The following is a 26,866-nucleotide window of genomic DNA, read 5'->3' on the forward strand; positions in this document are numbered from 1 at the left end:
GTTAAGCGGAGTCTATGAAAAATTAATCATTACACAATTACAACCACAACAATAACAAGAAAATAATTAGTATAAAGCAGTTAGTTGTAAAGTGAAGTGCGAAGCAACGATTAAAGTAATTGAAAATTTAATTAACTGCTTGTGTTAAACGACAAGAAAAGTGTGAGCGAGCGGGCAAGTGTGTCAAGTTAACGTTCAATATATTTTTTTTAAACGAGCGAATAATAATTAAATGCATTCAATCTTAACAACATGCAGACAGGCATGTATTACTTAATCACTTACTTAAAATATATTTAAAATAAAAACAAAACAAAACAAAAAAATAAAAAAAAATTAAATAATATTTTAAAAATTTATTATAAAAAATTTAAAAAAAAAAAAAAAATTCTACAATAAATTACAAGAAAAATAAAAAATAAAAAAAATAAGGAATAAAAGCAATTTGCAAAGTTTAACAAATGATTTGTTAATGAATAATAAATAATCGCCATTGAAAATATTTTTTTGCGGGCCTGAGTATCCATTTGTGCATGTGTTGTTTTCATTGTTCCCTAGTTTGGAACAATTACTGTTTATTTTTATTATGGAAAGTAACGCCTTCGGTGGCAGTCATTTACCTTCACAAGCATTAGTGGTACTATCGGAGGCTGCTTCCGGTTTGCATGAGGCTCTAAGAGGACAACGTCCATTTCCCACTAGGGTAAGCAAATCATTTTCTTCCATTAACCGACGGTTAAGAAATTCCCATCAGATTTAAATCGAAAATCCATTAAACCTCGACTTGTTTCACTATAAAAAACAAAATCGACAAAATGAGTGAAAACGACATCCGACGATATATTGGTTTTCATAAAACGCACACTCATTAAAGTGAACAGAAACAATAAATGGTTGTTGTTTTATTTATTTATTTTTTTTTTAACAATTTGAACAAATTGAAGCTTATTTTTTTAAAATAAAGCTAATTACAATAACAAATGAAAAGATTTCGTTAGGTCGCAAAAAGCGAAAAGTGATTCACTTGAAATCTGATAGAATGCCTTTGTCGTTTTTAATATAATTATCAAAGTATTGTAAGTGGTGGTGTATTAGTTCGACGATTACATTACCGCATTTCATTAATCGGTTATTCGGAAAAAATAATTTTGATGAAGTCAGTCAAATATGGCTGAGGAGGATAAGGAATATTGTATGATAGCTTAGTATGATGTTCTTAGCTAATCTATGCGGCTGATATGGTACAACATGAGCTTCTAGAACGTCTCGAATACGAATTCTTAGAAAGCCCAAGGAAAGGCTTTCCCTGTTTTCGTGCAGTTTCCTTCGGCATTCAAAACAATAGAAAGCTGAATGATCTGTCAGGCTTATCAAGCCTAGCGAATACGAATTCCTAGAAACTCAAACGTTAGTCTACGATAAAATTTTGATATAATTTCTCATTTTCATCTCATCTTAGCACAATCTTAGGCAATTTCTAGTTTCGTTGCACATTGTTCCGATGCGCTGTGCCTTGATTGTCATAATTTTAACAAAATTTACCAATCTCCAGGAGTAAGAATATTGAATAGCAAGTTGAAAAATGGATTTTCCTGAACGACTTCGCTGGTACACACATTTAATGCGAAACATTTTTCTTCTTTTTTATTCATATTTTCTGCACAAGGCGAGCTAGAATCTATCTTATATTCTTTGAAAAAGTAAAAAATAGTTTTTTAATTCACTTTTTCATAGATTCGCATTGTTTACCCTAATGAGATGAACAAGAAATTTTTACAGAAATTATTTAAGAGTAAAATTTTCTCTTCCTGGTAGATAAAAAAAAAAAAAAGAAGAAAATTGTGCACAATTGCAGTTAAAATTCTTATGAATGGACCTTCCATAGTCGATATATTATCTCTTAATTGTTAATTATTCAAAATTGAGGTTATGTTCGGTTTTTGCAAAGTGATTCAACACAACCAAAACCGATGAAAGTCTTGTTTTGATCGACGTTAGGAACTCGCGACGGCGTGTTGCGGCTTTTGAAGAATAATTTCCTAAAATGTGAGCAAATTTTTCAGCTTTCATTTAATTATCGACTTTGAATAGCTTAAAACAGGGAAACAGGGAGCAGGAGCGAGAAAGCAAAAGTGCAAACGCGACCTATCGGAATTAAATTAAAAGGTTAGATGCATTGCCCTCACTTGTTAGCTGTGATCCCTACTTTATTTTCATTAACAATACATAGCACTTCGTAGATGATGACAGATTGTTCGGTTGTTTCCGGTTAGTATTCCTAGAACGAAGCGTCTCCTCTTCTGTAATGATGCGTCTTAAAACATCCTAATAGGCATAAATCGTTGTTTCACCGACATAGTAAAAATTGAAAAGCTCTATTTTGTACGTTAACGAAAGCACGCGTAACTCTGCAGCTATTGAATACATTGACATAGATGTGTAAATAAAAAATATATTCGTAGGATTCGTATTATTATATAGAATATAAAAAATAAATAATAAATAAGTATACAGAGGAAGGCCGTCTGTGTGGTCAAGAATTATTTTACGTAGACAGGGAAGGATAAACGCTATAGTATTGATGAAATTGGTTGGACTTGAAAACGAAACGAAGAGCAACAAAACAACGCGAACTACCACCGTTGGTACATTGGTTCAAAAGAGTGCAATGCGGTATTAAGAACGACAAGTGGCGACGACAGTGTGTTGTGAACAGATCAAGGATGAATTAATGGGAAGGCCTAGCAAGCTTGTTTGTCCTATGAAACGACTTGATTGCTAGAGAAATTTCCTTTATCTCTGTGAAGCAAATGGCCTGGATCCAGTTTTCGCGTTACTTTTTTTTTTTTTTTTTTTTTTTTTGATATCAAATCATAAGAATCATAGGACTTTTAACTGTGGTCTGAGTAACATCCCTGAGATCAGAGGGCATTTTTTCTTAATTGTGGTTTTCGTGGCTTAGCCACAACTTGTTCTGTAACGAAATTGACGCTGAAAAGTTTCACGTTCACTGTTGATACGGAGTAACGAATCTGACAGAAGGCCACCAGAACTATACACATTCTTCTCTCTTACAATCAGTGACCGCTTGCCGTATGCCATAATACGTCTGTCTATTGTCTTTTTTAGTGTTTTCTTAAGTTTGACTCTACGCGCCCAAATTACCTTAGACTTGTGTAGTTGACAAAGCTTCACTCTGAGATATTAGTTGAATTTCGTTTTTTTTTTTTTTTTTTTTTTTGTCGAAAACCTCTATTAAAACTCATTTTAGGAAACACTTTAATAGTTCGCAAAAAAATAAATAAATTCTTTAGCTAGGAGCCGTTACAGGGATCTTAGCGATTTTATTGTATACACCCAGGCCTAAAGTGGCGTCGTTAACCGCGACCGTACAAAGACGATGCAATTCAAATCAAAACATAAAAATAAAAAATTACTTTTTCCATATACTTTTACAATTTTATTAAAATAACTATAACATGGATATTCAATAAATATAAGGCTTGCAATGACGATATTGTATTTCAAACTCGAATATTTTCGGCGCTTTTTTGTTCGTTGTTTTGAATGCTATTAAAGGTAAAGTGCATAACGGGAGAAATTAGTCGAAGCGCTCTAAGTAAAAATTAAAAGAGAAAAAAAAAAAAATGCAAAAAATGAAGGCATTAGAGTGATTTAGTTGTTGCATCCATCAGTGCTTACAAATTCGCACTTTTATATATCACGAAAGGAGAAATATAACGCATAGACAATTTTCAATATCGCCATTCGCCGATATCTTTGTCAACTTTGTTCAAAGTGGAGGCAATAGCTTACTTTGTTTTTTTTTTTTTGGGGGGGGGGAAATATTCATAACGAAGGCGATATCATTGCTTAGTCCCAATCCCACATTTGTTTGGCTTGTTTGTTTATCATCACGAAAGAACCGATTATTGAAATTATGATCACTATATACTTGGCTGCTTGAGGAAAATTTATCGACAAACTATACTGAACTCCTTCAAATGCGATTTGACTTTAAAAGTGTACACTGCAAGAGATGCATCTCCAGTACTAGCTAACTTGGATGCTTAGATCGACTGGTACGCAATCCTGAGAATATATTATTGATTCTCGCTTAAGAACTAATCCCCACTATGTCTTTAGATTTGGTCAAATGTATTCGCAATGTTGACGATCGTACCGTATCTTGTTTAATATGAAAGATATGCTGAACTTACGAACTCCAAGGTGTAGCTTTAATAAAGAAAAAGCGACGGTTAGATTACGTCCGAGATCGAAAATAGAATAACTCACCTTCTGATTTAAAAGAGATGAGCAGAATATCTATACTTAAGGCTGATTGCAATGAATGCTTGGATAATATACTTACGAGAGCTTCTATAAGAATAATCAAGTAGCATAAGATAGATCTGCATGGATAAGTTTTATTGTATAAATGTAAAAGACTAATACACATGTTTACAATACCAATTTGCTTCTAAAATGCCATCAAGGTGCTGTGGCCACATTTGCATTGAATCGTATGTTTAGAAAAAACAAGTAAGAAGATTGTATACGTCGGGGTCGCATCTCGCATACCCACCACTACGCTTTTCGTATTATACTCTCCAAGTTCTCTTATTTGATACCCATATCGCTGGTATTATGAAGAAAAAATTAATGCACTAGGTCGCGATGTCCACCATCTTCAGTTTAGGCAGGTAATACATCTTCATCTGAGACATACACAAAATAGTTTTAAGCTTTTTGTCATGTTTGCCTTATGATTAATGAGCAGAAAACCTCATAACAAATGAAAAAAATTAAATTTAATCGCTTGTAACTTTTTTTTGGGCATAACCGATTTTTTCCATTTTTGCACGTAAAGGAGAGAGTATTTCGTAAAGTATATGTGAAAAATTTCAGCCTTCTGTATGTGCCAATAACAAACACCACACAGACGGACAGACATGGCTAAATCAACTCAGAATTTCACGCTGATCAAGAGTATATGTACTTTATGGGGTCGCTGAAGCTTCCTTTTGGTTGTTACATACATTACGATAAAAAATAAAAAGAGCATACCGCCATCCTTTAGTGGTGAATACAAAAAGTGATCTACGTGTGATTATCAAGTAAACTTAAAACTTTAGATGTAATTGTTATCACGGCCGAGAAGAGGCAGTGAAATGAAATCTCATATATTCTCTGTTAGTAACTAATGAACTGGAGAACAAAGTTAGATGCGATCTTTTCACGCAAGAAAAGATATTGAAGCTTATTACAAAGCAAGTGCAGTTAATTTCAAGCAGAATGGCCAGAAGGAAAGAAAAATCTCTCACACATACGTAGTTTGGAAGAAGATATCAAAACATGATGATCGTTGAGCGTAGAGCATCGTTGATAAAGTCTGTGCATGATTTCGTAGCGAAATTCCGCGGATGTTGTCTTCAGCTGTTTCACCGCTCGCTTCCTGTTGTGAAACGCGAATTACTAAAGTGTTTGAAAAGTGAAAAGCGGAAATAAAGATTTGCGACGTTCTCATAAAACAAAGGCACCCTACGTGGCAAGAAAAAAGATTTACACAAAGATTAACAAAAGTTTTAGAATGAAATCTGACGTTTGTGTATTGTTTTCGAACGCTTGATAAGCTCAGGATTTGCTCAGGGCGAAGACAGTGAAAACGGGTGAAGGGTAAGACAGACATTGACAACAAGAAAAAGAGTTAAAGCCATTGTGGTAAAAGTAAATTCTTTTAGAGAACTTCTTTGCAAACAGTTCTTCTAAAAATTGTCAATCCATTGAGTGCCAGGAAGCTAAACTAGGGAATATTCGAAAAAGGGGAAAAGATTTTGAGTACAGTGGGTTACATTAAGGGAAACTAGCATTTTTTGCCGACATTTGATGAAAGCGATATTTATGACGGGCACGAGGTAAACGTTTACCGATGCCAATCATTTTGTAAACGGGAATTGCGATAGCTTTTAATGGCTGTACAAAAATTCAGTCATAACTTTAACATTGAACAACAATGAACTATTTAAGGATATTTCCAGAAGAAGTTACTAAGAAAAATTCACGCGCCAATCTAATATTTAAACCTGCCGCTCAAACTCATTTTCCAAATTTTCAATTCAAATTTTATGATTGCTAATTAGGAGTAAGACTGCATCCTTCGAAGTTCCTTTACCACGAAGCTATTTTATAGGTACCAGATGGCTATTGCTTAGAAAAATTCTAGGGTGACTGCCCTAGAAACTACATATACGCGTCCTGTTGAATTTTGGAGGCACCTTTCTGGCCGTATGGAACGGGCTTTTTTTTTTTTGCAACGGCTCATACATTTCAACCTTCAATTGAATCCAATAGAGATTTGCTAAGATTGAATTTTCTGCATGTACTTGTGGTTCTGAGAGAAAGACAAAAAGAACTCAGAATAGCGTTGTGATGGCGTTGTGATTGGGTTGCCTAAGTTATACTTGTAGTTATCGCAAAGGCGATAGAAGCACTAGTGTGTTCGAGAAATAAGGTGAATATGTTTTTAATTCCAAAAATCTTTATTTATTCTTTCAAATCATTTGGATCGCATTCATAACACTCAAGAACTATTCCATCTTAACTATAGGGCCTGGCAGAAGAAATTCATAGCGAGATTGACGCGATTTATACGGGGTCGTATGCGTGGATCCAAATCTCATCAGAAAAAATACTTTTTTCTGTTGTCGAGATCATGCGCAGCTGGATCACGTTTATGACGTTTATGATATGAAATTTGATTTTTTGAAGGGCTATAAACAATTCATCTACACATTCATCTTAGTTTTCGGACACAGTATCTTCTTGATACTTAAATACTGGACATCGATTGTTAGGAGAATTCCTTTTAACGCAAGTGTTACCGACATATTTGCCGTTGCATGATAACACATATCGCAACAATGGGTGTAACGTAAAACGATGTAAAAGGAATTGCAATTTTTCATCACATTTCCTAAGCTTTTAAATGAACTTAGCTCCGATAAGTTCATGAGAAGAAATACTTTGGAATGCAAATTATTCAATAAAACTATTTTCCATTTTTTTTTTTTTTTTTGTGTTTCCTATATGATTTAAAGAAAAGCCATGACGGTCTGCAAGAGGAAGAGAAAAAAAAAATAAACCAAAAAAGATCTAATCAAAGCTCATTTATGACACCGCGCTCAACACTATTTACCGAAAAAGGAATTCTTTAGCAGAAATTGTGAATTTTTTTCTTTATACGCCACTAAACTTATTTCACTTGAGATGTGTGTTAAAATCATAAAATATATATATATAAATATATATATATAAGAAAAAAAAAAAAAAAAAGTTAAAACGAAAACGAAAATGAAACAATACAACAAACAAGGTCTTAAAAGCGCAAGAGGAGAAGAAAAAGAAAAAAAAAAAAAATCGTCTGAAAACATCATCGTAAAATTGACAAAGTTCCAAGTAAAGGAGTACAAAACATATAAACAAACATACATATGTACGGTTAGGATACATATTTATGATGATAACTCTACAAATTTCACCTTGCAAAAGCAACAACAACAAATAACGGCAGCAACAACATCGATGACAAAAGATCTGAAACAAACTTTTGAAAACTATAAAATCGGCGAAATATACAAACACGACACGACGGCAATAACAGATCAAAAATTGAACAAAAAGATATTGTGAATGGAATGAATGAATGTTTTTGAATTTTAAATTTCGCGCTTGTGGTAGCAGTTTATTTGACCGCAATAAATCAGCACACCCAACGAGGATATCGGCGATACAATGCACACAGTACATGCTGCACAACTTGCTCTTCGTTCTTTCTAAGCATAAATCGACAAAACTATAAACAAAACCCAACTGAGCAAAATATACATTAAATATAAAATAACATGTAAACGGTCGCTACACATCATCTCACAGCTATAAAACTATACATAGGCATGCACATGCATATGCACATTCATATACACATTCATATATATATATATATATATATATATGATATATATATATATATGTATATATGATATATATGATATATATATATATAAAATTTATTTATACATATGTACATTGTGTTTATATAAATGCATACTTATACGATGATGTGTGTCCTACATACAATATTTTACAGTATATGCAATAGTATTGGTTATACGTAGTAGTAGTACGTTGCCAGCAACGTACACCATAATACCATTGACGTTAAACGGTTTACTGTATAGCGAATAGTATAGCATTTTGAAAGCGATGACGGTCAAAATGATCTTGAGTAAAATAACAACAACAACAACAATAACAAACATTCATCTATTGTGTGCAGATTTGGCTGACAATTTATGATTGTGGCAAAATTTTTCGTGTGATTGTATGACAACAACTGCAGTAACAACTGATGATGCTCGCGATACATATTATATGCTTATACGGGTTGGTTAGTGGATCTGTCATCATAAACATGAGCAATGATCTTGACGCTGATGCTACAAATGATGAAAAATATTTCTATACATATATATATATATATATATATATATATATACATATGAAACTATTCCTTGACTACTCTCTGAATCCACGTAATATGCTATCATCAAATGAAACTTGTTTTCTGTGGGATAATGTAAAATTTTCAACACATGTAGATGTTTGCACATACGTACATGCATAGTATATGTGTGAACATGTTTTCACACAAAAAACAAAAAAAAAAAAATGTAGATTTTTACAGATTTCTTTCCTTGTTTGCTTGTTTGTCATACATATATATATATATATGTATATATATATTATTTTATTTTTTTTTTATACCGTGATGTGGTTGACAAATGTTTAGCAAGTTTGTGACGTACTTAAAGTGACATGTGAAAGAAAGCGTAAATTTATTAGAAGTCAGAAATTGAAAATGAATTTAAATATATTTGATCCGATCAGAGATTTTCAATTTGCGGTGCGATGCGTCAATGCAAAAGTTTCAAGTTGCGACCAGTTAACAAATTTAGTAGCATTGTAGAGAAAGCCAAGAATGCGGGGCAATTAGTCAGAATTTTGAATTTACTATGAAAAAAGCAAAAGATTTCTTAATATAGAATAATCAAGAAACTTCTGATTTTCGCTATTGCTAAGAATGAAGCGGAATCTGAGAAAGAAAAACATTTGTCAAGGTGGCCTTTGCAAGAGACTGTGCATAGGTACCCCCTTACTATATCTGCAATCAATTGAAAGCCAGTCTTTTCCTTTATTCTATCCCAAAAGGAGTATTTATCTGTTAGCTCGCTCTCTCTCTCTCTCTCTCTTTCTTTCTTCCTCTCTCGCTCTCTCTTTCTTTCTTTCTTTCTCTCTGTCTCTCTCTCTCTCATCACAGGCTTTAGGCATTACGTATACTTAACGAAACGTAGGTCCAATTTTCAGCGAAAGAAGTAAGTGCGACCGACAACTGTCATCCATATATCGCGTATTAACGCTTCCAGTTTTTAGTTTTGTTCAATTGCATAATAAACACCTTTCTGTGTTGTTCTGTGTTTACATTTGAAAATAGTTATAACTAAATATCGCTCACCTTATTTCCCATCATCATCATCATCATCATCATCATTATTATTATTATTATTTTTTATTTTTTCCATCAATTAATTTTTAATAACATCACCCTTTTGAACTTTTACGCATAGCTATTGAGAATAAATTCAAGTTCTTTTTCAGTATTTTTAAAAGGAGATCACTTTTGAAAGCACAAGCAATTAAACGTCGTGTAGAACCGGTGCATTTTGCAAGCCCAGGTGAAATTACAATTACACATCCAGATGCGTGGATTGAAAGTATGTATCGTTAAAGCGCAGGCGTCAAGTTTAGCTTTCATTTAAGCGAAAAGCGAATTGCAATTGATATCTTTTTCGAATTTCCGCAGAGAATTATGAATCGACATAATATACTGTGTAATGCTTATTAGTTCATAAACATCGGATAGGCACGGATAAGTCTAAGATCTTTTAGCATGGTCTTGAAATCTCTTTCTCTTTCCCTCTTTACACAATTTGTAGCTTCTGTTACGGGAAAATCGCTACAAGTTGTTCTCAACTTTTCCGACTCCTTGTTTGGCAGCATCCCACGAATTTATCGAATAAACATATGGATATATATATATATATATATATATATTGAATTGCCAGACCGACATTTGTCAGTTAAATAAATATCTTGTAAATCATTAAGATAAACTCAAGTGGAATTACTTTCGAAGAAACTCAAGCTCATTCGTCATCATATTAGGGACTAGTTTTCACATTCATCACCCATTCACACAGTCCCGAAGACATGATTGCCTTCTTTTCAACTTAAACGTAAACTCACTATTTCGCGATTATACAAAGGCATAAGAAAAGCCTGCATGCTATATATATATATATATATATATGTATGGGATGATGGGATCTGAACGGAGAATGAACGCTTCAATGGATCGCTTGGTTTATGTGGAAAACATGTTCAGAAATGTTTTTACGTTTTTTTTTTTTTTTGGGCCAATAACTTATTCAAAGGTGCAAGAAGAGCAAGAAATTAAGAAATTTTATGTTGAGACGATTAATTGAACTAAGTGAAGGTGCACTGTGGAAACCTGCAGAAATCAACTTTATATTGTGTGTGTGTGTGTGTGCTTTTTTTTTTTGCTTTTGTATCTTAATTAATTGTCATGTAAAACAACTCTATTCTACTTATAATCTGTAGCATATGAGCGAACAGTTAAACTACTTAAAACTTGTACTGAATTGATTACATTAAGGTGTCAATAATTTTAAAATTCGTTCAAGTTGTTAACGTTTTATTATTGAGATTTATTACTCACAACTGTGAAGTAAGGACTGTTTGTTCGCGAAAACTGGTTTCCTTAATGGTCAGCATAATAAATACAAAACTGGTAGCGCACTCGGTACATATTATAAAATGATGATTATAAACATTTTAACAACTAGCTGCCGTGGGACACGTTATGTACACAATGTCTCAATAATCCTCGTCGTTTTTTTCTTTTCGTATTTTCTTTAGCTTTTACTTTCCCTACTACTTTATCTATGCAGTAAGGAATTTTAATAAAAATTTGAAAAGCATATAAACACTTGTACGTTTGGTTCATTGCGTTCATTGCAAAACGCTTTATGCATTTTGAAATGGAGTCAAAAAAAAAAATGTGAAAACTAACCGTTAATAGCTTTTCCTGTGGAATCAATACCGAAGGACAACAATTCCTAGCTCTATAAATAGTTTTTATCTGGTTCCGTACATAGTGGGATATCATGAAATGCAGGGAAGACTTTCTTTTTTTTTTTTTTTTTTTTGTGCAGCTTTCTAGAAGAATTTTTATAAAGAAGTTTTAGCAGAAACTTTGCGGCAAAACGATACGACCAGCACGAGACGTTGCCGGCAATTGACTAATAAATCGTGAGTAACGTGAATAGCAGTCCTGCTCTTCTTCTCTTAAAGAATTCAAAATTTTCGATCGATTACGATCGCGATAACTAGAAAAAGTAAGAGTAACGAAACAAATTTTATAAGCAAAATGTGATTAAAAAAATAAGATTAACAAATAACGTATAGAAATTGCAAGCAAAAAAAATGAAAGAAACTATATGTGGATGAGGGCGGGTAGACATAGTGTCGAAGGACATAGTATAGCCAGGAGCACATAAATTATGCGCAATCAGATGCGTAGTGCAAAGGAAAAAACTTAAACAATTCATCTATCTATCACACATACCTGCTCTGTGTGATGGAATTAACCGATTGTTTAAGTAGGTCCGTAGCCTCATAACACCACGAAATAGCTTAAATATGAATGGCGACAAGTGCGAATATTTTTAAGTGGAGCACCCAACAATTTGACAAGCAACTGAAAAGGGATAAACCAATTCTACGCGAGATCAATATATTGAAAAAGAAAATAAGAACATTATAATCGGGAAAGCACGACTACTAGATACCTTACACCACTTTCTAATACAGCCTAATACAGCTATTCAGTCGTTATGGTAATAATGCATCAAAAGTTGTACATTACTTTCATGCAAAGGGATACCTTCCTTGGAAGTCGCCATATTGGAGGAATGCTATAAGCGGTGGTCGATTTCGGTGAACTAATTTTCATCATGAAATATTGAAACTTACATCTGTTTACCAAATAAAGGTTCATTTTTCGTAAGGACAGTTATATAAATGGCCCCAGCCCAACCAAATTTTTTATACCATTTTACAATGTTCCAATACTATTATAGAGCGAGCTTTGTCGAGAAATTCTGAAAATTGCATTTTTTCATGTATAACTCGGCTATTTTATGGGGAGTGGGCAAAATGATGAACTGACCGAAACTATTTTCAATTGCGTTTGTTCTTTGATCGAAGCATGCCAATGCATCACATTTCATCAAAATATTTCAAAATATTTCAAAAATTGCGATCTGAAGCTGAAACACACAAATTTACATGGACAGGCTTAGATAAATTCTGAAAATGATTTTGAATCGATCGGTATAATAAAAGTTGCGTCTCTCTTAAGCCCGCAGAATTTTAATATACCCTATGCCTCAAGTGGTGTAGGGTATAAATATGATAAAATTAAATCGCAATCCATACCTTATTGGAATTACTTTAGTATAACGTAATAAAACGCATTTACAGCACATAAGAAGTTTTATGAAATAAATGAGAAATTTACCTATCCTTTGACGCTAAACTTACCTTCAATTTTTATAGCCTCCGGGAATCAGAAGAGCTTCAGGTAGAATCACCTTTCATTACACCCATCGATCGAAAGTAATTCTGACTTGATCTAAAGCTGTCTGTCCCTTACAGGCCTCAATTTATGCGATATTTTGATAAAATTTGATGCACTGACGTGTTTGACCCACGAACGAAAGCTATATTGTAAATGATCCTGACTGGACCACTTTTTCGACCTATTCGACCCCATGCCACGCGTTGCTTTGAAAACTCAATATTCGCCCAACTACAGGATGCTGAAGGGTATTTAGTGGTGCGATAGTATTTTCACTCGTTATCGATAAATCTACAAGACTTGGTCTTAATTGCTAAGAGTGATGATTTAACCCCTGAAGAATTTATATCTGCCGCATAAATAAATAATCCGTTTATCAATGCGAATAAATGCGAAATCTCACTGCTTATGCACAGATTTTGAAGCGAAGAATGTATTGAATACACGAGGATTGACAAAAGAGAATGAAATTCTCAGCGAGTTTCGAAAGCAAAAATAATGAAGCGGCTGAGGACACGGCATCGAACAAACTTCATTAAAATATCTCTTTTGTGTCGCCATCGCTAATTTCGCCTTGATATTAACTGGACGGCGAACTTTTAAATGAAAGAATTGCATTACGTAACGATCACCAATTTTTGCATATTTACAAATTAACTAATACCGTTAGCTAGGGACTATGGCTACCCAAAAAATGTAGTAGCCTTGGTACCTTCAAGCAACAATTGCCATCCGCCGTATAAGTTAGAACGGATGATTCCACAATTACCCTTGCAAATGACGATCCTTTCAAAGGCTACTATTTCATGTTTGTCAATAAACCGGTGAACAAAGTTGATCTCAAATATTAGTAAAGCGAACGGCATTTTCTTTATTTATTATGCATAGAAGTCGACAACAATCATACAAATGTATTTATATTCTTGTACATCCTTCTTAAATGTTTCGTGTTTTTGTATTTTGTAAAAAGCACAGCAAACACTTTGTTCCTGAATCAAATATAAACAATTTTTTCATTTTTAGTTTATTGCTTTCGTTCGAGTAAAGTGCAGTTGCCTGACGAAACACTTTTGGAAGAATAATGCTTTGAAGGATTTAACGGCAGCGTTTTTATTTTTCTTCGAGGAATTGAGAAATATTTTTGCATACAGCAGTCAACAGTTAATCTATATAACGATATTCAGTTATACTCTAATTAATATTTATTTTTAACTTTAATATTACTTTCAGTTACCCTCTAAGTGACAGAACAAGTAAAAGAAGTCGGCCGATAAAAACAAGTGAAAATATTATAGTTGGTCACGGCGCGCTATTATACACTCTACACCAATTCGCTTAATATCATTATTCATGTAGGGATTTTCTAAAGTCTGGCAAATGATCGCAAGAGTGCTCCGATTGCAGCTATTTTCAATAGCGTTCATCCTTGCGCCAAAAAAAACACGTCGGTGTAGTAAATTTCGTTAAAATACCCCCGACCAGTAGCTCGAACACAAGAGACAGACAGACAGACAGACAGACAAGCCTAGATCCATTCAAAAAATGGATCTGAGTGATGGTTGTACGGCGAATAATCGAGAAAATGTTTAAACATTCGCTTATTAGAAGAGATGGGTTCGAGCTAGCGTTGTCAAGATGATGAACAATGATCTGGGATCGTTTATTTGTGTTTTCCTTATTTCACTAAAAATTTGCGGTTGTACGTTCGTCAGAAGGCGCTGCTGTTACATAAGCAGTTCCCCCCGAAAAAACAGTGCGAAGAATTTTTATCAAATTTGATTCATCTCGAAACTTCCATAGAGTCGACTACTGTTTACTTGCTTTTTCATGATCATAGCGTCAGGATTCATCACTTGTTACGATCTTGTATAAGCATTTTGATGCACCGTCATTGCATTTCCTAAGCACTTGCTTGCGCGAATCGACACGAATATCTTTTTGAGATTTTGTCAAATTATGTAACAGCCAGCGAGAAAAAATCTTTTGTACGTTTAAATAGTTATGCAACAATTTACAGTTGTTGGTGGAATGGCCAATGTTGCCTCAGTTCCACAATATGTCACATATCGACTTTGTATTAGCAATTTTTAGACGCACTTGGGCCCAATAGCAGGAGAAGTGGAAGTAAGTTCATCCACGCACCATTGTTTTGATGATCAACATCAAAAGTTGTTAAAAATTTGCGACAAAAAAATTTTGATGAGTTAATCACTCAAAGTTACTGTAAACAATTCAAATCGCGCTTAAATCACAAAATGGTCTCAGGCAGATTATGGTTGAGGTAAGAATGAAATGTCAAATAACACCTAACAACCTATTGTCTAGCCAAGGCTTAACTTCTATCTTTAAATTCTAGAGCGCGAGAACATTTAGAGTTAAAAAGTCTGCTTGATATTAAAACGTTGAAAATGGCCTTGAGTGGTCAAGAATTATGCGAAAGCCATTTGGTTAGCAAAATGAACAGTGCTTGCCAATGCATTCGAAGCATAAACAATTTCATATCAAAGATCTTAACGATTTAGTGATAGAGCTTAACATTAACAATATAAAGTTCATTTCTTCTTTTTTTAGTACAATAAGCAAAATTTACGCTTTTAGCGTAAAATTAAACTCACTCTCAGGTTCGTTCAATGAATTCCCTAACAATTCAGTGACAATCCTTGTAAACCTAGCTTTATATGTGCACTTTATAACGGACCATTTAAAAAAAAAAAAGAAACAAAAACCTCAACCATAACTAAATACAATCATAAATCTCCCTATACAGTTAAGGCATAACGGTTAGTTATGACATTAATTTAATATTTTTTTCACTCGCTCGCTCGCTCTTATTTATCTTTTGACATACAGCAGCAGCGGGGTTGTCATTTTTACGCAATATATTAATATGGTAATAATTTAGCGTGAACATAAACATTTATATAAAAAATTCATCGAAAAATCAAATTGTTATGATTTCTCTCTGGAATTACAGCGAAAAGCCCCCTCAAATAGGGTTAGTGCATGAAAAGTGCATTGTACTTGTGTTTAAAGTACGGCAGATATATTTCACTCCAATTCCTCTCTCCATCTCTCTATCACTCACTCTTCCTCACTCTCTCTTCCTCTCTCTCTCTCTCTCTCTCTTTCTCTCTCTCTTTCTCTCTCTGCTTCCCTCTCTTTTAGATTTTTTTGCTCGGGAAAGATCAGAAAATAGCCGAGGCGATTCGGGTTTCTTCAACAAGACCCCCAATTACCCGCTTGTCGGAGTGACCACAGAGATAGACAGACAATTAACAATTGATAGCAAACGTAACTTATTCATGTCCAAACTGTAAAGGAGAAACTTGACTCCCATACTCTTTAATTGTTTCTATCACGTTCTACGCAGGTTTTAATTTTAAAAATAAACAAAATAATTATTATAAAAATAAAAAAAATACCGACCTCTTATGCAATTCGCATAGCGAAATCTGTTTCATTTTGATACCCATCCCTGACGGATCCGGGCTATATTTTTTTTATTAAAACGTTTGCAACGTCCAGAAGGCAGGTTCTGGGATCCCATAAAGTGTACATATTTTCGGTCAGCATTAAATTCTGTCCGTCTGTCTCTCTGGCCATTTATGTGATGTCTTTTGTAAGCATTCGCCTGGCCACGAAAATTACGTTATCAACTAGAGATTTATCGGATATATTGAAAGTTCTTGCACGCAGGTATGAATTGGAAATGGGCGAACTCCTTTGAAGGACACACCTACAATACTAAGTAAGTTGAGAACACCTCCGCTTTTCGAAAAGAATTAAAAATTGTTTTTTTTTTTTTTTGCTCATCAGTTATAAACTAAAACAGATAAATGTAGGAAAATTTGAGCATATGTTCGTAATATTGTAGTACCTGCACGAAAATGAAAGCAGGCGGAAGCCAGCGTCCAAAAACCCCACAAAATGTATAAATCTTGGCTAGTTTCAAATGTGGATTGCATCTAAGCATGTCCGTCGGTTCATCTGTCCATCCGCCCATCCTCCCGGTTATACAGAATTTGAAAATAACGTAAATCGGTCAGAGGACATGACTACGACATCCACACGCGTATACAGCATAAACTGTGAATATCTTACCTTTCCGTGTTGTTGATTGCTACTCCTTAAGTGCATTACACATACCATAGAACTTTTCATTCCTATCTCGAAAATAGAAAAAATCGCTCGCCCGAATATTTTCTTAGGCTTTTAAGCGAATATAATTTTTTTATTTGTCATTTTATACGAATGGAAAAGTTTTGAGATAGTTGTTAGAAGTTTATCAAAATGGCCGTCTTCATCGGATAGCTTGCACTTGGGCTTGCCATTCTGCCCAATCTGCCATTTTAAATGGTCGCATAAAACTAGAGATCTTGTTCGTACGAATTAACGCCTTCCAAGAGAACCATAACATTAGAAGAATTCTTGTTCCCGGCGTGAGTGTTAAACGTTAAGTTGCTGGAAATTTCTAGACTCTTTGGAAAAAACAAAAAAAAAAGGAAAGAAATGATGCGAATTCGATATCAGCGCATTTGACGTCCGGCGCTCCATAAAACAATCTTTGATGATTTTATTATATTTCGAGGATGACGAACGCGACAACAAGGTATGACATCGAAACATACAAAGAGTATCTTTACATTCCAAATACGCGAACAGACGGACACTAGCGAACAGAGTTCGTTCCAATACGTGTATGGTAAAGCACGCTGCAAGCGATATATGAAAATTATTCTATCGCCTGATGGTTGTGGGTACAAAAGCGTTACATATTTTATTTATTGTGTTTATTTATTTTTTTTTTTTGGCGTTGGAGCGATAATAGAAAAATATGTTCGCCTATATTTGGTTAAATTTTTATACATATTTGTAATACACTTATAAGCGCATATCTAATCATATAATACATCACTTGAATAAATTGCTTGGAATTCAAATAAACGTGACTGACAAAAGAAAGCAAAGGACATATCGCGAAAATCGTTTGCAATGATAATAATTTATTTAAAAAAAAAAAAAAAAAAAAAAAAAAAAAAAAACAAAAAAAAAACAAATACAAACATAAATGTACTCAGTATTTGTCTATTCATGCAATTCCCTCACTTTATATACACAGATATGTAATTATTTGTCGACGTAATTGTTTTGTGTATATTGAAAAGTGATCGTAAATTTAATTTTTCTTTATTAAAAAAACTAATCCAACATGACATTTAATGGCTAATACGCAAACAAACGGCGCAACACTTGCAATAATAATCATCAGGAAAATGTGTATAAACTCATAAATCTTGTGATGTTCGATACGCTGTCATCAACGAATCGAGAGAGCTATGTACTAAAAAAACAAAAAATACTAAATGTTAATAAAAAAAAAAAAAAAAAAAAACATTTAAAGCCTAAGAGAGCGGACACGAACTTTTGCTATTCAGGATAAAATGTCGCGGCTAAAACAAAAACGGATCTCTTCGTTTTTCAATACACTCTCTCATCTCTCTTTCTTATAAATTATAAGAATTCAAAAATTTGAAAATATTTTTCAAGCAGTACTGGAACAAAACACACAAACGTCATTCACAGATTATTTGACGCCAACTTAGGCGTCAAAGTAATCAAGTATTGTACCATATGTGACATTTTCAAGCAGCATTTTCAATATTGAAGTTGAAGACGATCGCGTCCAAGTATGGTGTGCAAGGATTAATTAGCGGAAAGTCCTTACGAAGCTTTATGCCATGATTTGACAACCACTTCTTATGTTCATTAATTTAACCTTCGAGTTTAGTCAATTTTTAACAACTAAACCGAATCGAGAGTTTCAGGAATTTTTCAATTACTTCAATTATTCGAAAGCATTCGAAAGTAAGTCAATTATGATTCAAAACCGCTATAAACGATGTATGTGATAAACGGCACGCGATTACACCCCACACTGTCTGTCTGCCTATATGAATAATTGCGACTTGGAAATCTTCATTTAGAGTTTTGTTTAGCATTTTTTGGCATCAAAATGAAATGAATCGCTTAGGAGATTTAGTTGCGATACAATAAATATTTCTTTAAAAGTTTTTAATGAAATTTTTTTTTTTTTTTGATTGAATCTAGCCATGTGATGTTTATATGTAAACTTTAAATCGCATTGTGCTGACAATAAATTAACACTTGTTATAACAGTAGTAGTAGCAGTGATGCTTTTAATATCTAAATGCGAATGGATCGAGAAGGAAGATAGGAGGAGACGGCTCGCAGTCTAATTCAAAAGCATAAACAAAAACATATGAATCATAAACGACGGTAGACAGCAATTACTCACAGTTGGAGGTATGACTGTCTGTCTATCTGTCTGTCTGTCTGTCTGTCTATCTGTCTGTCTGTCTATCTGTCTCGTTGTGAGTGTGCAATTGTAAACTGAAATACAAAATGAGGGGCGCTTAATATGTCAACAACAACAGTAGCAAGAGAATAGCGAAAAGTTGGTGCTTACTTTAAGCTGCTAATGAGCATGTATCAATGATAAACATCTCAAATAAATACATGAAAATAAATTGAAGGGAATGAGCCACAAAAAACAAAAAAAAAAAAAAAAAACCGCAAAACAAATGGAGTTTAACATGCATATAACTCATTCATTTATTCATTCCGTCATTCCGTCATTCATTCATTCATTCATTCATTCACTCATACATTCGTTCGTTCGTTCGCTCGTTTATTCACATTTCAGACGGACGATATCAGGAACCAGTATGGTGAAGAGAATAGCAATTTTATAATCATGATGGTGATGATGACAAAATAGGAAAAATAATCCATATGCACGAATGAATGTGAGATATGCGAACACATATGTGCCACGCAGAAAGTTAAAGCAATTATTCTCCACTTATCGCCATGAAAGCGGGAGGAGGTTCAACTTAATCGTAGACAATTTGAATGCTAGTTAGCATTTAGACAAGTTATTACAAATTATAACCGTTAGTGGTCAACCAGTTACGTTAACGTTAAAATGTAAGACGTACGGATAACTTGATAAAGGATTGATTTTAATTACAAAAATCTCTTACCTTCAAATTAATGTTGAACTCTTTAAAAAGATTTTATTAATTTTTGTTGCACACGCATTAAATTTATTGCGCTCATAATTCATTTAACATAACAATAAGAGCAATATTTGAATGTTATAAATACTACATACATATATATATATATATATATATATATGCATGCATAGATAGATAGCAGGTGTCCCTATCCTATTTTATCATTTCATTTTTCTCACTCGTATCTCAGTCAAGGCAGAACAGGAACTTCTTCCCTTAAACAATGTTAGCTCCGCATACCACACCACACCACACCACATCACTCTTACCAGCTTATTATCACATTTATTAACGCTAAGTTGTCAGCACTCTTGTATGGCCCTTAGAGAACGCGAGGGGGGGTTGCTGCTAAAATAAGAACACAAAGTCATATAGACATCGACAGACATTCGCATATAGATTGAGAATTCAAATTATTTGCATTATCTGTTTTTGTATGATTTTGCCATTGTTTACATTTTCTATTATGAGCATTAGCCCGAAAGATTTGTTGCTTGTTATTTTTTATTCTGGTTATGTGGTGCGGTGTGGTGGATACGTTTAAAGGTTTGGGGGAGTGCTTAGTGGAAGTTATTCGAACACTCTTGCAATAAAAACCGACAAACTTGTAATTGTATGTTTTTGTAAAGGATGAAAATGTCATTTGTTTATGATGATGCTTAGGCCGGTCGTTGGTCGTTGGTCGTTGGTGGCGGTGTCAGCGGTGTCAGCGGTGTTAGCGGTGGTGATTTGCATATTATTCAATAGATTTTAAACACTTGACTCCAACACATGCATCTTCGTCGTATCGTCTTTACATAAATTTTTATTTATTTTTTCACTCATCTCCTCAAATATAATAAAAATACTTTTTACAAATACAAAATTAAGCAATTTAAGCTTTAAAGTTCTCATGGACAGCTGGGCTTTTAGTTCGATTAATAAAACTCGCTTTATTACTGCACTGACGACGTCATGGTCCGTCTTCTTGAAAGTGTTCAATACTTACTTGTTTTGAAAACACATTGCATATGCTTGCAACATTTTCGGAGACTACGAATTTTTGCAATAATTTAATAACTTTTTCCTTGCACGCTACCACGACTACGTAATATATACCACTACTACTATCAACTCGTTTGTAATTCGTTGTGATAGATAGATCGATACATAAATGTAAGGACTTCAAGTCAACAAAGTCGTAGGCATTTACTTGTTCGTCTGCTTCGGCTCGCCGTTAAGAGGTGGACTACAATTTACCCTAAGTATATAGATGAGGTAGAGCAGCAAACAAGATAAGCAGCCGTAAAATAAACATTTCATTCAGCGTAGGTGAAATACGGGACGAAAAACAAATAGAAACGCCACAGTCGGATAAGATCGTCCATTAAATACTCAATACTCTACGTTGCTTAGTTTAATATTATTTTTGTGCTAACATACATATATGTATTATATTTTATTTTCACGTAAATCTACATTTTTTATGATAACCTTTGGACCTCAGTGGGCTCCAATAAATTGACAAAGGTATTCGAAATTCAGTGCAACTACTTTTTATGCCATATCTTCTCTCATGGAATAATTTCCATCGGACAATATTGCAAATGAAATCTTTTTCCTACACAAATGCTTAGTTTTCACGGGCGAAGGTAAAAAAAAAAATGGTTTTACGTGGCTCAATTTTGGTAGAGATTAAACTATACTCTTATGGTTAATAAAATATTAAATTTTGACAAGTAAGAAGTTCACAATCGGGCAGGGACGACTATAACATACTCTACATCACTTTCTCTTTCAATCCTTATCATGATAATTATGCATTATTTTCCGGCATAAAGGAATGCTTTTCATGAAAGCCATCGCAAAAAAAAAAAAAAAAACTACAAATTAGAACTTTATTGCCATAGAAGGCCTTGATTTTCATGAGAGCCCCTATATGCGATGGGATCTAAAAATTATACCTAGTCGATCCAAGACCGCTACGATTAATTCATCACAAGATATTAGAAATTTAGGCATAAAAAATAGACCTGCTTGATCCAAATTCGGTAAGGTTCGTTTTTATAACAATTTATCATTGAGAGTCAACCTATCTAAGATGAAAGATTCAGCTTTCGTAGGAACGTTGATATCAGAGGGAGTTTGAAAAATTACTCCTGCAAAACCAAACTTGTCAAAATACTATTACTTAGGGGTTTTTGTCGAGAAATTTTACACAATTATAATTTTTCAAGAACTTCTCAAAAGAAGGCGTTGTGTGTCAAGCGGTGGGAAAATTATATCAATCCGATCAGTTTTGAAAGCGTTCGTCAAAACACGACAGCGTACCAGATTCCATCACAATATCTCGAAAATTGCGACCTACAGTATGAACGAGCACAAGAACACAATGCGGACAGATGGACGGACGCACAAACAGCTTAGATCGATTCAGAAAATCATGCATAATCAATAAGATATAAAGAGTCTATAAGTGTTCCTTTGGGGCCAAGCTTTTCATATAAATGAATGTTCGATATGTTGAATTTGTATGTTTGGTTGGTTTGTCTGGAAAGTTGGAATGCCCTGAAGGATGTTTGAACAAAAAGTGGTCTTATTGTGTGTGGTTGATTCTGGGTGTGATTGGTTTGTGTCAACCTTGTGGTGAACTGATTAAGTTTGTGTTGTAGATGTAGAGTGTGTATATGTATGTATAACGAAACTTTGCCATTTCAGTAATAAAGAATACTTTCGCTTGCTTGCTTCCGTTTCTTTACGTTATATATATAAGTGCATATTAATAGTTTTCTTTACGATTTTTCAATAGTTTGTGCAACGTATTATAATACCATTTCCCCTATGATGGCTTACTTGTCATGTAAATGTCTATGTATGGTGTCGCGGGCGAAAACAGAGCTACGTGGCCAAAATTCCGTAATTATTAGTTAACTTCTGTGCCAAATTGCTTTTGCGAGCCAATTTTGACTATGAAATATGGAAAATTAGACCATGTTTCAATATGAAGATTAAGTGCTTGTACGAACAGTTGAACGGAAGTAGGTTCGAAAATTTGTCAATTTAAGGTGTCGAAGTCGAAATATTATTCCTCGGCGAATCTTGTCGAGACATTTTGAAAATCGTGAATCTTTTCATATAATATATTTTTTCAAAATAAAGCAGTATATGGGAAGTGCTTGTCAAGAGGGATCAGAGCCAATCCATTTTCAATGGGATTCGTACTTAAGCGAAAACACATGAGGACAACAAATTTCGTCAAAATATCTCAACAATTACGACTCCTAAGTCGAACAGAAGAAAACAAGACAGACGGGCGAACGGAAACGGACAGAGAATCATTTTCTGAATCGAGTGTTATAAGAAAGTCTGGCTGTCTCTTGAAACTTATTATATGCTACATCCTATGGTGTAGGGCGCAAAAAATGCCTTGGAAGGTACAATCGAATGAATATTCGAAACATAAGCAACTCAATGACAACTTAAGTTATAAATGAAATGAAACAGACATAAGACATAAGATAATCGTTTTCGCCATTAATCGATGCCACAATTATGTATAAATGTTTCAATAGAATTTTTCAACGAAAACAAGAGAGAGAGAGAGCCAATTGGCCGAGTAGGCTAAGAATGGAGAGCCGGTTGATCAGCAAAACGAGACAATCCTTACTGAGCTCAACATCTCCAACTACAAAAATTCCGTACATCGCTTTCATTGCAGCTTGCTTTCGTTTCCCGTTTACCCAGCGCGTACACATTGCGAAGTTGCGTGGCCCACCATTAACTATCTAACTAAGACGGCGAAGGGAAATGGGCGCAGAGTTTTGTAACTTTTTATTAAAGGGTGGATAAGCTTTTCAGGCTTTTTCCAAACAAGCAAACAACGAAACAGATCAAATATTTGGAAGAGTACCCTCTGAGGGAGACGACGAGTACCATAGGCTTTTTTTCCCATGTGAACGTAAACTTTACGCGACAAGATGTGATTTAGCCATCAGTATAACGACATGCAACGACAGGCATTCAGATCGCTTTCAATGGCGAACTGTAACAGTGGGGCGCAATTGCTCACCAGATTACTCACGAAGTGGGAACTTTGCCCATAGCGCTTCTTATATGCAAATATGCAATTGTGAAAATAATTTAATTCGTGTTTTAATTGTCCACTGATTGCCATCAGCATAAAGGTTTTGAAAATTTTTCAATGAAATTTTGCTAAATAAGAGAAAGAGCAGTTTTCGTCTTTCATTTTAAATAAATTGCAGTTAAATAAACAGGCAAGTCCACAGATCGAGACCGAGATATTCGACAGCTACAAGGGAGAATTATAGAAAGCAAAAATCGAACAGACGAGTCAGACACGCAACAACTTAGACCGCAATTGAGCCGTGAATTGCTTACTAATACTACGATTGTACAAAAAAAAAAGAGAAGAAATATTTGCAATAAAGTCAAAGTTGCATGCTTTTGCATGGATAGATGAAAATCGGATACGACATTTTGCAATTTCGTCCGTTTCATACGTATGAGCGGACGAAGGCAACGCACAATAGTTGCCTGCTGTCTGAAATTTCGCCAAGCAATTAAGCCTAGACGTAACATCGCTTTCAAATAGAAGGGATTGAGTAAATCAGTAAAGTGTTAAGCGTTCTCGTTCAGTTTAACTGGCAGCGAAGGCTGAGCTAAATCTCTCGTCTAATTTCACTGTTTACAGGCATATAATTTCCAATAATCTTTAGTTAATAAGATCATGTGCAAAGTATTATTCATTATTATTATTATGAAAGCAATGGAAAATTTATGTAAATTTCTTCTCACATATTAGATTTTGTTATTGTTGTTGTTGTTTTTTTAACTCTAATCAATATCATTCTCGTTTATCATCATCATTATCATCACTTACATAATTATTTACTGACATCGGCAATTTGTTTATGCATGATAGCAGCAACAAAAGCGAAAGCGAAAGCGAAAGCAACAAAAATAGAAATAATAATAATAATAATAAGAGCAACAACCACATATAACTTTAAAATGAACAAATTTGTGGCAGAATGGGCGAATGAATGTGTTAAGCTTGAAATGGGATAACTGGATCGCGTATCAAACGTTACACGTTATATGTAAGCAAACACACATATATGTGATGTGATATGTCTTCGCTGTAACAACTTTCCCCCAAACGATTTAAAGAACTTTCTAGCTAGTCGGCGAATGCGGGAAAAAAAGAAATCAAATTACACTCAATGACGTATACAAGCATGACTGGTAATCGTTTAGTGATACTTATTACATATAATATGTCGATGCTATCGATATTACTCCGCTTTAAGAATATTTATTATAATTGTTGATGTGTGTCGGCGTAGGAATCATGAAGGGTGTATAAGCGTGTGTGCATATAGAGAGGGGGCTATCTTCATACGAAACTTGAAAACATTCGTTTACATATGACGATTTGGCTTTCGAAGTAACTTTTTCTTTCATTTTCGTTGCGTATTGAAAAATTTCGAAGAAATTTGCAAAGGAACGCGAGAGAGAAAATCGGCAAAATTCATGAATAAATTAGTAATAAATTTTTTATAAATTTATAACATTTTTCTTCTCATCTTTTTTTTGCTTTTTTTGCTTCTTTTTCTTTTTCTATTTCTTCTTCTTTTGACTATGTAAGTAAGTATAAGTGATGGCCTAGTGGCCGCTTAGAAAGGAAAAGTGTTTGAAATGATGGCGATAAAAATGTACCTCTTTCTTTGCGCTATTGACATGGGTTAAATTCGTTTTTCATATTAACGCTTTTCATTATTATTCTTGACCATTGTTATCCCCCTGGCTAGCCCTGGATTAACTTGTCAATATGAAATAGAAATCCTTGAAAACTCTCTTACATACAGTTTTCTATACGCTTTATAAATCGATTCAAAAACACATTAAATTCATCTTAACGTTCGTAACATTCGCATTTCAGAGCAATACTCGATTCTCAGTCGGTCTGCGTCTCAATCCGCTCTAGAATTACTTACCATCGCAATAACTAGAAAGGAAGCCTAAAACTTAACATTTACTTAACATGTTTTTCCTTAACCGATACAACTCAAAGAGTATAAATCGGCACAATTCTCACTCACACACACACACACACACACACAAACACGTTCACTTTTGGTTAGTAAAAGCTATAATTTGAAATGAACGACGATTACAATCGACTGAACCAGAAGTACTACCGCAGACCTAAGAAGAAAGACTACAGGGAAACAGGAGAATATGTCACGTCCACGTCCGCGTTACAACAAGTCTAAGGATTACACGAATTATCCGATAACCGCATCATACACATCTACATCGACATTACGACAGTCGACTGGTAACCTTCCACCCAGGAGACAAGCGCCCTACAAAGCTAGTACTTCTGCCGCGACTTTTTCCATAGGGGATCGAAAGTAATCAGAGTTTTCGACATATATTGCCAACCGACTACATTTTGACTCTTTCCCTTCCCTAAAGATGGGCTTGCTTTTCAGGGCTGGTTATTCGCCTCGCACCTCTGAATGGTCGAAGTTAGCTTACAAACACTCCCACAATATGCCAGATACTGTCATTTTTTCGCTCGATATATTGGAAACATTTATCAGGAACACAACATAAAGAAGATTAAAATTAATTTTTCATTCATTTAGTTTCTACACAACCATGCGGCGGCAAGGAAATAACATGGAACCCTTCTTGTCGATATTGAGACTAACATACTCGTAGCAGACAGGGAAACCTTTGTAACTTGAAAGCTATAGTAGAAGTGAATAGCTTCCCAGCGTGTGCCGCTTGTAACCTATATACGGCAGATGTAAATTAAAAAACTTACAAATATTTTCCAGAATCAACTGAGCGCTTCGATGTACAAATGCCTTTAAACCTTTCAAAGAGAGCACAATTCAAGTAAGAGTCGGTGCTTTCAATGTTAGATATGCGAGATACGCCAGATATGCTAGATATTGATGGGAAGAAAAGTTACTTT

At 34.3% G+C, this 26,866-nt stretch overlaps 1 protein-coding gene across 2 annotated transcripts in view; it reads left to right on the forward strand.

Annotated features, from left to right (window-relative positions):
- The first annotated feature begins 385 nt into the window (after nt 1-385).
- The window catches only part of LOC119631619 (protein Teyrha-meyrha), a 41,156-nt gene continuing 14,675 nt past the window's right edge, over nt 386-26,866 (forward strand). For both annotated transcript variants that reach the window (XM_038023998.1, XM_038023999.1), the window contains exon 1: nt 386-703. In XM_038023998.1, coding sequence (XP_037879926.1) covers nt 587-703 — 117 coding nt within the window. In that variant the 5' untranslated portion in view covers nt 386-586. The remainder of the gene's footprint in view (nt 704-26,866) is intronic.

Source organism: Glossina fuscipes, unplaced genomic scaffold (genome assembly GCF_014805625.2).
Source record: "Glossina fuscipes isolate IAEA_lab_2018 unplaced genomic scaffold, Yale_Gfus_2 1, whole genome shotgun sequence".
Classification (NCBI taxonomy): domain Eukaryota; kingdom Metazoa; phylum Arthropoda; class Insecta; order Diptera; family Glossinidae; genus Glossina; species Glossina fuscipes.